At 38.3% G+C, this 12,189-nt stretch overlaps 1 protein-coding gene across 1 annotated transcript; it reads right to left on the bottom strand.

Moving 5' to 3' along the window:
* Positions 1–316: 316 nt before the first annotated feature.
* gpr20 (G protein-coupled receptor 20) lies at positions 317–4,876 on the bottom strand. The gene is made up of 2 exons (XM_079895705.1): positions 4,649–4,876; positions 317–1,992 (listed from the first exon to the last, which is right to left on the bottom strand). Exons 1-2 carry the CDS (start codon positions 4,654–4,656, stop codon positions 897–899), a joined length of 1,104 nt encoding a protein of 367 aa, XP_079751831.1. The 5' UTR covers positions 4,657–4,876; the 3' UTR covers positions 317–896.
* Between the last annotated feature and the right edge of the window lie 7,313 nt (positions 4,877–12,189).

Below are 12,189 nucleotides of genomic sequence, written 5' to 3'. Positions count from 1 at the left end.
ATTAATACTTTTATTCAACTAGAACCCATTCATTTGACCAAAAGTTCTAAATTCAAAAATTATATTTCAAATAAACGCTGTTCTTCTGAACTTTCTATTAATCAAAGAATCCTGAAAAAAGTATCAGTTTCCACAAAAATATTAATCAGCACAATTGTTTTCAACATTGATAATAATAAGAAATGTTTTTTGAGCACCAAATCAACATGTTGGAATGATTTCTGAAGGATTGTGTGATACTCAAGATGTAATGATGAAAATTCAGCTTTGCCATCACAAGAATTTTAAAATATAAAAACAGAAAACAGTTATTTTAAATTGTAATAACATTTCACAATATTTTATTGTATTTTTGATCAAATCAAGAGACTTATTTTAAAAGCAATAACAAAAACATGTCGGCCCTAAACCTTTGAACGATAGTACACTCTAATAGTGGTCAGAAAAAAAGATACAGTAGATATGAATACAATATTTTCTAGATAATGTTTTAATAATTTGTCTTGGCTTCAGTACAGTAACAATATGATAGCCAATAATATAACCCTTCATGTGTCTTCATACGCGCATTGCATACAGATGAATACATACAGTTTACGTCTGCCTTTTAAGGGGTCCCTCGCAAGGGGTCCATCATATTTTGGGGTCCTTGGCATCAACATTTTTAAAACCCCAGCTCTAAAACACTACAAGTTTAAAAATGCTGTGGCGAATTATGTTGGCATTGCTCCATAGTTGTTGTAGTTACAAACAATGTCACATGTGAAATGAAATGCAAGCTCATAAAATAAATATTACGTATTTACAGTACACAGAGAAACAAAGTGGTTTTGCCTTAGTATATGACATGGTAATTGCAACCATCTGAATACTGTACAGGACACATGTACGCTCCCTTATGCAGGTCGGCTTCCCTGCTGGACAGGGCTCATGTTTATCCTTATACTTTTATCTATATTATTCACTGTGCCTGAAGCCTTTGAGCTCTTCTGCATGCTGATAATATCTCCGCTCGTCTGCTCTCTTTCTATCTTCCTCAAAAATCTCTTCATGGTAGACTGAAAGTTAGTGGTGACGAAACAGTAGACCACAGGATCCAGGCAGCTGTTTAAGCTGCTGAGGGTGACAGTCACATGGTACACAATCACATGATGAGGCAGATCAGGATTGAAGTAAAACAGAACTTGACGGATGTGAAACGGTGTGAAGCAGACTGTGAAGATCACCAGCACGGTCGACAGCAGCTGTACGGCTTTCATGCGTCTGTCGCGGCTCTGCTGCATCAGACCCGGGCTGGAAAGGGCGCACATGATTCGAATAGTAAACACTACGATGATCACCATTGGGAGGAAGAACTCGAATACGGTCAGCGCGAAAAGTTTGGACAGGCAGCAGCCTGAGTGCTTGAAGGCCGTCGTGAGAAGCGAGAAGGTCACGATGATGGCGAACAGCCAAATGCAGACGCACACTGCTTTGGCCACACCAGGGTTCCTCCACTTCCGCGAGGCCTCAGCCTGAACTATGGCTAGGTAGCGATCCACGCAGATGCTGGTGAGGAAGAGGATGCTACAGTACATGTTGACGAAGTAGCTGAATATGTGCATGTAGGAACAGTTGAGGCACTTTCCTCCGCTGTAGTACAATATGATACGAGTGGGGAGGGAAAGGTTAACCAACAAATCCGTCACAACCAGGTTAATGGTGTAGATGACTGATGTAGTCTTCGGCTTGGTCCTGATGCAGAAGACATACAAAGCCAGACTGTTTAGAGTCATCCCTACCATAAAGATAAGTGTGTTGATGACCACCAAGGCTATCCACAGGCTGTAAAAGTCATTATAGAGACCCTCATCCAAGTGGGCCAGTCTGTGTAAATAAGGTTCACGGTATGGTGGAGAAGTATTAGTTGTTAGGGGAGGAGTCGATGTTGATGTGAGGTTCAGATTCGATGAAACCTCTGTAAGGGTCATCTTTGTAGTTTGGGGGCTGGATCTGCCCAAAAACACAAAGAGAAAGGAAAGACATTATTTTTAGATTCAAAGAAAAATGGTATAATGATTGAGTTTAAGACAATTTGCTAAAACTTTATAATAACTTTTATCAATAAATCATTAACAAACATAATATAATGATTAATGGATCATTATACACCGCCCGCCCAGCAACATATTATATTATATTATATTATATTATATTATATTATATTATATTATATTATATTATATTATATTATATTATATTATATTATGTTATGTTATGTTATGTTATGTTATGTTATGTTATATTATATTATAGCCTATTATATTATATTATATTATATTATATTATATTATATTATATTATATTATATTATATTATATTATATTATATTATATTATATTATATTATATTAGATTAGATTAGATTAGATTAGATTAAACAGAATAGGCCCCAACACAGACCCCTGCGGGACACCCTGCTGTACCAATGTTGGTTCGCATTTATTTTTCCCCAATCATACATACAGGAAATGATCAGTGAGATAGGATTTAAACCAATCAAACACAACAACAGAGATGTCTAACCACTCACACATCCTTTCAAGGAGGATGTAATGACATACAGTGTCAAAAGCAGCACTAATGTCTAACAAAACTAAAATGCTGCTAGCACCCATGTCAGAGCACCCAAGTGAGAAGAGGTCTCAGTGCAGATAATAAATAATTAAAAATGTATAAATAAAGAAACAAATGAAATAAATAAATAGAAGTTGAGCACAGAAGGTACAAAAAAAAAAAAATGTTTTATTAATAATAAGACTGTAAGATTGTAACTTTTTTTAGGACTACAAACTAGTTCAGTGTTCAGATGGGTTTAAATGTTAGTTAATTTATATCTTTTAAAACAAAAAGTCATTCTTGCATGTACCAGCTAATTTATTATACTATATAAAACATTTATAGTTGCAAACTGTCTGCTGTATACAGTATATACTCTTGCAGTAGACAGTATGACTATATATAGTTGGCTATTTCAAACATACTGTCAGTTTCTTTGGTCATGTTTTACCTAGGTTTGGTATGTAATGACATAAAAATAATTGACAGTTTTAAGACTGCGTGTGTCTACATCTCAAACCCATGTCACATGGTACAATGTGGCATAATGGAAAATTGCCTGCAAAAACAAATATGCTCTCTTTCCATCGCAGGAAGAATGAGCCTGATAAACAAACAGCCTGGAAGCCTCTGACGAAGAGGTACCTACGGTCTGGCATAGTTCCGATGGTGTTCAGAATGAGATGTGTTTACAATTAAGACTAATGGGAAGGATTTGTTTGGATACTGAGATTCGTGGGAATAGACGTCTATCCCGCTATTACGCAAATGAATTCTGAGCAGCATCTAAAGGCTTCAGACTTCTGACTCTTTTGCATGTTTATTTACTTGGACCTCTGCTCAATTTACATCTTAATTGAAAAGACAGAACAATATACAATACGTATTGACCAAAATAATGTTGTTTAGATATCAGAGACTAAACTCCACAGAATTAATTTAAATATTTGAACAATGTCAAGCACTGTTGCATAATTGAAATTAAGCTACTCTCCTCTAAAATTGATAACTTTTGACTTTTTTCTTTAAAACACTGATTTTATGTCAGTTTCACACTGACAATAAAACATACCTGAAAGTATAAAAAAGGCAATCAACTGTTTATGAGAGAGGTGGTGACCTCTATTCCTTCTGTCTAGAAAGTATATTAGCTAATCGTCTTTGAAAAGCAGACTCTCAGATATAAAGAGGGAATGCCATTCTCCAAGATAACAACAAAACTAATGGCCCTTTCTGAGAGACAGTGATGCATTAATGCTGTCCAAATAAATATCTCTGTGTGAGCCCCCGTCAGAGCTTTTGATGTAGGCTGGTTGTTTTTGGCTTGAGGATGATCCCTCGTTGTAGCAAAATATTGCTTCGGCACATTAAATGGTGACGAAAGAACATGTACAAGTTTTGGGAACATTTGGGGAAAATCCATAAAATACCCGCACATTAATAGAAAATAAAAAATAGAAAATAAAATGTAATATAGATATTATTTATATATTAACAAAATTGTACCACCAGTCTCATAAACAAAGTGACTATATAATATAATTTTTTATCTTATATATAGAAACTGCACTGTACTAAACAGTCTCCATACTACACATTTACAATGTTTCTTATTATATTTTTGCACATTTCTTAGCCCATTCTATACCTCTTGATGCCACTTTCACTGTTATGGTCGCTACCTCAATCTTTATAACGCACCTTCTGTGTTTATACTTTTTCATTTGGACCTTGTATTATATTCAGACAATTGCATCGAGCTGGACTCTGCTTCCGTACCTCATAGCTTTGCACTTCAAAAACCATCTTTATTGTATATATATATATATACAATAAATTTAATCGTCTAAATTGTATAAACATATTTTTAAATGGCTAAGTAGATTTATTAAACTGGTGATTCATTATCTTCTCACTTAAAAGAACTGTTCACACACACAATACTTAAGATAGAAAAAATCAAGGTTGGCATTGCAAACATTTTGTATCAATAAAAGCACAACAAAAAATTGCATCATTGTAATCACACACAACACAAAGTAATTGCTTACCTGCACATATAGAAGGATGAGAAGTTGATCTGGAGTGTGAAACAGAATTGTTGTAATGAAGGCCACAGAACTGACACTCAAATTAGACCATAAAAGACCATCTTAAAGAACCTTAAATGATGAAAACCAAATCCCTTGTGCTATAAACATGTTGAACTTCTTCACCTTGAAGGGGGAAAAGGAGAACATCTCTCCACCTTGTCTGTGCTGCACGTCTCTTTTTCTATCCCTCTCTGTTTCACTCGTTTGTTGTTTCTTTCCCTCCCTTCATCCTCTGGCTCACAGGAAGTTCGAGTTAGTTTGGATAAACCCTGACATTACAAACAGTGGATTCTGGGATATGAAACTCTTCATTGTGATTGTTTGGTTTACTGAAATAAAATTTAACAGACATTAAATACAATGTTACGATTATTTGAATGAAAATGTAGCCTTAAATTTTACAGTAGCACTGGGGCTGGAAAAACAATAAATACTGCATATAATGCAAAGGTCTAAGTTGATAAACTTGATGAAATGTCATAAACTGCATAAGTCCTCTAAAAGATTTTTTAAGGTGTCAGAATGCCAAGCTAAAATAAAAGAACAGGATGTATTAATACTGCTGGACATGTCGACACTTTTTCCACATTTCCTGTCTGGAAACACATCCATCACCATCTGCCAGGTCTCTGTCCTGATGTTTCCGAAATTTCTCCAACTAAAGATATGAAGTCTGTAAGTGAAGTTCAAATGTGACTGAGAGTGAGTTAAAAAATTTTAGAACTGTGCTGTCCTTTTTTGTCTCAAATTTGTTTAACAGCATTGGAAGCATGTGAATCATATTTGTATGTGGTATTTACAATATGCCTGTAAACTTTTGAAAGTCAAACTTTTGAAAGCCCTGGTGATAACTGAATAACTGTTCAGCTGTCAACCATTACATTTTGTCACTATTAAGAGTTAATTATAAAAATCAAATATTAACTCTAAAAAAGGCTAGTTCTCACTAAGGTTTCAAGAAAAAAGGACAATTACACAAACACCTAATTCGAAATTTAAATAATTCATTTTTGGGAATTCTGTACTTTGTATTTTTCATAAATGTCAGGGTGGGGCAAGTTGTCAGATGTTTTAAATGTTACAAATGTACACTAATGAGCAAAATGTCTCTGGTTTATATAACCTGGTTTCCTGAGAAAGGGAACGAGACACAGCGTGCCGGTGAGTACACAGCAAATCATTGGCATAGGATGAAGTCAGGTGATGCAATTAAGTATGTAACCAACGTACAATCTCAGCACCTCGTTAAGTTCCTGGCGTTTTAAAAACGCGGAGCTCCCACTGAAAGAAAATTGGAAAAATGCGCAAGCCACAGGAAAAAATGCTTAGAGACACAGCCTAAGGGTTCAATAGGAATAACTGACCACCCTTTTTGAGAGATCTCTTGAAAGAACCCGCGGTCTGCAGATAGACGCCAACCGTCTGTCTGTCTGACATGTTTCCCCACCGAAGCCCCTTAGCGGGGGTAAGTCTAGCTGAATGATGCTCTTGAAGAAACTCCAGGACTGAACCAACTGGGCAGTCAGCTGGTTTAAAGATGAGCATACAGCTTTCTAGTAGAAGGAGCACTAGCGGTGAGAATGGTATCAATGACTTTGGTTAAGAGACCAGAATCTATGAGCTAGTATCCCTCAGGGGCCAGACCCACAGCTTCAAAATCTCTGGTTGGGGGCGAAAAATTGTCCCATGAGCCTGGGACAGAAGGTTCCTCCTGGTCAAAATCTCCAGGGAGAGCCACAAACAGTACTTGGGTCGGCCAAAATGGGGCTACTAATGTTAGTCGCCTCCTGACGGACCCTCGCCAGAACTCCCAGGAGCATAACGATAGGGGCATGGTGTACAAACGCAACCTCGGCCACATCTCTGCATGGCATCCAGCTCTAGATGAGCTGGAGGATAGAAAGAGAACCAAAGGGTACAGTGGGTTGACTCCTAGGAGGCAAACAAGTCCGGCGAAAAACATCACTACTGACCCCTATCACCCAGCACATCACTTGTTCACTTTACTGCCCTCGGGGAAGAGGTACAGAAGCATTGTCAGTAGAACATCACGCTTCAGAGATAGTACCTGTCCCCAAGCAATACGTTCTAAACAATCTAAACATGGTCTGAAGCTAGAACATTGATTGCTTGAATGACACACTTAATGTGCAATATGTGTTGTTTATGTCTGTGTATTGATGTTATTGGGGGGTATATGTGAGGTATACACCATATTAATACTGTGTTTGACCCCCTTTCGCCTTCAGAACTGCCTTAATTCTACGTGGCATTGATTCAACAAGGTGCTGAAAGCATTCTTTAGAAATGTTGGCCCATATTGATAGGATAGCATCTTGCAGTTGATGGAGATTTGTGGGATGCACATCCAGGGCACGAAGCTCCCATTCCACCAGATCCCAAAGATGCTCTATTGGGTTGAGATCTGGTGACTGTGGGGGCCATTTTAGTACAGTGAACTCATTGTCATGTTCAAGAAACCAATCTGAAATGATTCGAGCTTTGTGACATGGTGCATTATCCTGCTGGAAGTAGCCATCAGAGGATGGGTACATGGTGGTCATAAAGGGATGGACATGGTCAGAAACAATGCTCAGGTAGGCCGTGGCATTTAAACGATGCCCAATTGGCACTAAGGGGCCTAAAGTGTGCCAAGAAAACATCCCCCACACCATTACACCACCACCACCAGCCTGCACAGTGGTAACAAGGCATGATGGATCCATGTTCTCATTCTGTTTACGCCAAATTCTGACTCTACCATCTGAATGTCTCAACAGAAATCGAGACTCATCAGACCAGGCAACATTTTTGCAGTCTTCAACTGTCCAATTTTGGTGAGCTCGTGCAAATTGTAGCCTCTTTTTCCTATTTGTAGTGGAGATGAGTGGTACCCGGTGGGGTCTTCTGCTGTTGTAGCCCATCCGCCTCAAGGTTGTGCGTGTTGTGGCTTCACAAATGCTTTGCTGCATACCTCAGTTGTAACGAGTGGTTATTTCAGTCAAAGTTGCTCTTCTATCAGCTTGAATCAGTCGGCCCATTCTCCTCTGACCTCTAGCATCAACAAGGCATTTTCGCCCACAGGACTGCCGCATACTGGATGTTTTTCCCTTTTCACACCATTCTTTGTAAATCCTAGAAATGGTTGTGCGTGAAAATCCCAGTAACTGAGCAGATTGTGAAATACTCAGATCGGCCCGTCTGGCACCAACAACCATGCCATGCTCAAAATTGCTTAAATCACCTTTCTTTCCCATTCTGACATTCAGTTTGGAGTTCAGGAGATTGTCTTGACCAGAACCACACCCCTAAATGCATTGAAGCAGCTGCCATGTGATTGGTTGATTAGATAATTGCATTAATGAGAAATTGAACAGGTGTTCCTAATAATCCTTTAGGTGAGTGTATGTGTGGAATGTGTTGTTGTGTCAGTGTATTGTTGTTAATTAAGTTGTATATGTGAGCATTCCAAGACAAATTCCTATCAACTGTAATATTGAAATGGCTAAATAAATCTTGAACTTGAACTTGAACTTGAAGTCCACTTCCTCCTGGCCAAATTCTGCACTCCACTACTTGAGGGTAGAGTCGCCAATCCCCAGGACTCAGTCCCTGCCTCGACAGGATGTCTGCTCCCATATTGTGGTGTCCTGGGATGTAAATTACCCACAGGGAGAGCAGTTTAAATCTGCCCAGAGCAGGATCTGCTGCACCAGCCTGAACAGGGGGCGTGAATGCATCCCACCCTGGTTATAATTTAGGTGACTACTGATGTGCTGTCCGTCCACACCAACACATGATAACCTCTGAGATCTGGGAAGAAGTGTCTTAGTGCTAAAAAGACAGCCCTCATCTTTAGGCTGGATGTACCAAAAGAGATGAGGGGCTTCCCCAAGAACCTGGACTGGGCAACATACATGACATTGACCCAGCCTGTGAGTGAGTGTAATGACGACGACAAAATGCCCCTATGGGATCCAAGGTTACACACCGGGGACTCCTCCATATAGAAAGGGCACAAAGGGCATTTAGTGCTCGACGTGCGCCCTTAACATGAACCTGGATTTTAGAATGGGATAGACCACTTGTTTTGAGCTACCATGGCATGTGAGTGAGTGAAGCGTCTGTCATGATGACAACAGGATCTGCTGCTAACGTCGTGGTGCCAGATACCACAGGACACCTTCAGGGGTCTTGTAGAGTCCATGCCTCTGCAGGTCGGCGCTGTTTTGGCAGCACGAGGTGGACCGACAGCATATTAGGCAGATGGTCGTAATGTTTTGGCTCATCTGTGTAAATTAATTGCAAAATTTGTTTGCCAAAACAATGGTTTGAAATGAGTTTGTTATCCTTTACATTGTTTCTGTTTCATAAATAGTTTCATTTGATAACAACATGTTTTAATGTTTAAATTTAGCTGAAAAACATATTGCTGTTCATTGGCAGGTTCCATCGTGACAACTTACTCCATTTAGCATGACAAACATTTTGGTCATAAATTCAACATGGATTTTTTTCCCCTCTGGGTTATAACCGTGTAAACATCCAATTCAGCTTTTTTGTTACCCATACTTTAATGTGCTTAAACAGAAATTGACTTAAAAATAAATCTACATTGGAATGTAGTGTAAGGCTGAGTGAATAAGGGTGGCACTCTTTACTACACTAATACATCAGTAGTCTCTTTAAAGGTATACGTGTAAATTGAATGTGAGACAATGCCCTTCATCATCACAGTATGGTAATGCCTTTCTGATACAAGGGACTCATCAATATGCTAATTAAGGACTGTTGGTACAATCCAGGCACAAGATGGTTCTGTCTGGGGAGGTAGAGTCGCTTGCACTCCTAAAACACATCTGTGCCATTTGCTACACAGGACAAACGTTCTTTCCACATACTCTGTGTGTTCTAACATGTTACTATATTATGTTTGGTGTCATCTTGTTAGTTTATAAACTGAATTCAATTGTGGTGAACTTAATAGACATGTTAAAGTATCCTAATGTACAGTATAGGTAACTATTGCTTAAACACACATTGAGAACAAGATGTTAATTTTCTTCTCCCCCTATTGATCAAAACCACCCATTTGCCTTCAGGTTTATGGTCTTTGCTTTCCTGTCAGTTGGTTTTGGTGTTAGTATTCCACTCATGGTTAACAATGCTTCGCTCAGGGTATAAGAAGGAAAGGTAACTGTTAATCTAGGCTGCCACTCGTGCTGTTCCCACACACTGGTGTGTAAGCTCACAAAAAAGGCAGTTACTCTTCCTCTTCTGCACAGCATTAATTGTCAACTAAGTATTTCTACGTTGTTCCATTCTATTTAAACATGTAACTTAAATAAATTGCCTGCTTTAAAGGCTTTGAGAATCTTTCCTTTTACCACTGATAATCCTGGAAGCTAAGGTGATTGTAACTTTTGTTATCAAAATGTTCAGGTTAAATCCTATGTTTTCTGATCTGTTCTAAGAAAGACTTTTACTTTCAAAGAATAAGAGGTTAAAGAATAACAACAACTATAATGGAGTCAGAATAATTATATGGAGTCAAATTAATAATTGCACGTCAACTGCTTTTTGTTCCGATTATTGGTTCAAAATAGCAGCATAAGCTTCCAGCCTTACAGTAAAAAAAAAATCACTGGAGGTAAAAATGTGACAATGCATTTAAAATAGTCATTAGAAATGAGGTGCCCATTGGTGAAATGAGGTTTCCATTGAAAATGAAACATACTGCAGACATCTTTTTATATACAACACATTAATCCTTAAACATAATAGCCCCTTTAAAGATAATAGGCACTGAATGAGTCCAAAAAACAAAGATAAACACTCTTATTAAAGGACTATTCATGTATTAGTGTCTCAGATGCTTGGTTAGAAAGATGAAAGAATTTGGGTGGTTTAAAACTTTATTGTGCTTTATTTTTTAACCACTGTTTTTGGCTGCCTGGCAGAATTTCACAGGGAGTGAACGTCTTGAATACAGGCCAATTATCTGCTGAGTGCTGAACTGTATAACATATAGCTGAACACAGGGTACCTTTTTCAGAGTGGAAAAAACGTCATCTCCTCCCTGTAGGATAATACATCAATGTCCAGTGTCTCTGTTTCTCTTCTAGTGCAGCAAAAGAATTGACAGTTCCGTCAGAGCCCTGGAAATGACCCACGTGCCTCAAGTCATCTTACCAGAGGTGAATAAAAATAGGAAAGAAAAATAGATATGAACAGTCCAACCAGCAATCACCACAACGTAACATTGTTTGTTAACAAATGTTAATGCTTCATTCACGTGCTATCAGAATTCTTGTAAATACGAGATTCCTAGTTGAAAATTGGACATGAACGCCCTCTCAACCCAGCTAGAAATGCTTTAAGAAATGTTATCCCATAACATTCTAATAAAGTTTTTAGCAGGAAGTTTCCCAGCGGGCACTGGACGTCGACAACCCCACAAATAGCATTACCAGCTTCACTTACTAACCAGACTGACTTTATTTCTGTCATACGTCTACAGAAGTTCTTATTGAGAATAAACAGGAGGTTTAGATGTTTCGTTAAATGTTTCGTTTGGAGTCACTATTATGGTGATCGGTGTTCGCTTTAGTTGGGCTCTTGACTCTTTAATATTAGTTTTTCTCTGGCTGCTGTAATTGTTAATACATTAAATAATGTTAACATATGAGACCTTATTGTAAAGTGTTACCAGCATTTTTAATTCCTGTGTCTATTAGACTCACTTACTGTAGACATCAAAGCTTAGTTTCACAGACAAGGCTTAAGCCTAGTCCCAGACTAAAATGCATGTTTGAGCTGTTTTAACTAAAAGAAACTTGCACAGACATTTCTTAAAATATTTCAGTGACATAGTTTTCTCATAATCTCAAGATGCAAACCGAAATGTATTGTTCTAAGGAACATTTATATAGGCTACTTAAATTTCATAATAGAACTGAAGCCAGAACTAAGCCCTGTCTGTGAAACTAATCAGCATATGAATCTCAACAATGGTGACATGCTTCATGCTGCAGTGCATTCTGGGAGCCATGGATGAGGCACCCAGAACACACTGCAGCATGAAACATGTCACCATTATTGAGATTCATACACTGAATCTCGATGTCTAGTCTAATAGGGTGGACGAAGGGCAGAACAGTTGTTGTTGTGACAGGTAGGCCTATGCTCACAACAGTTTTTTTCCATAACAGCTACATCGCCATAGCGTTTTGTCATTAAAGTAGTGCATATTTGCTATATAGCATAAATAATCATTTGAGTAGGCTACCCAGACAGCAACATAGTGTCGGCCCAGATCCGGCCCACATCTGGACCGAGTGAAATCCACATGAACCAGATTTGGGCCAGATCTGGGCTGATACAATGTTGCTGTCTGGGTATTGTATGTTTTATACACAGCGTGTATATTATTTTATACAATTGCATGTATTTGACCATCTAGATAGCGCAATGTATGTTTATAAATGTTGTCAACGAAT

Source organism: Squalius cephalus, assembly GCF_949319135.1.
Source record: "Squalius cephalus genome assembly, chromosome: 15".
Taxonomy (NCBI): domain Eukaryota; kingdom Metazoa; phylum Chordata; class Actinopteri; order Cypriniformes; family Leuciscidae; genus Squalius; species Squalius cephalus.
This window is presented reverse-complemented; position numbering and strand designations above follow the sequence as displayed.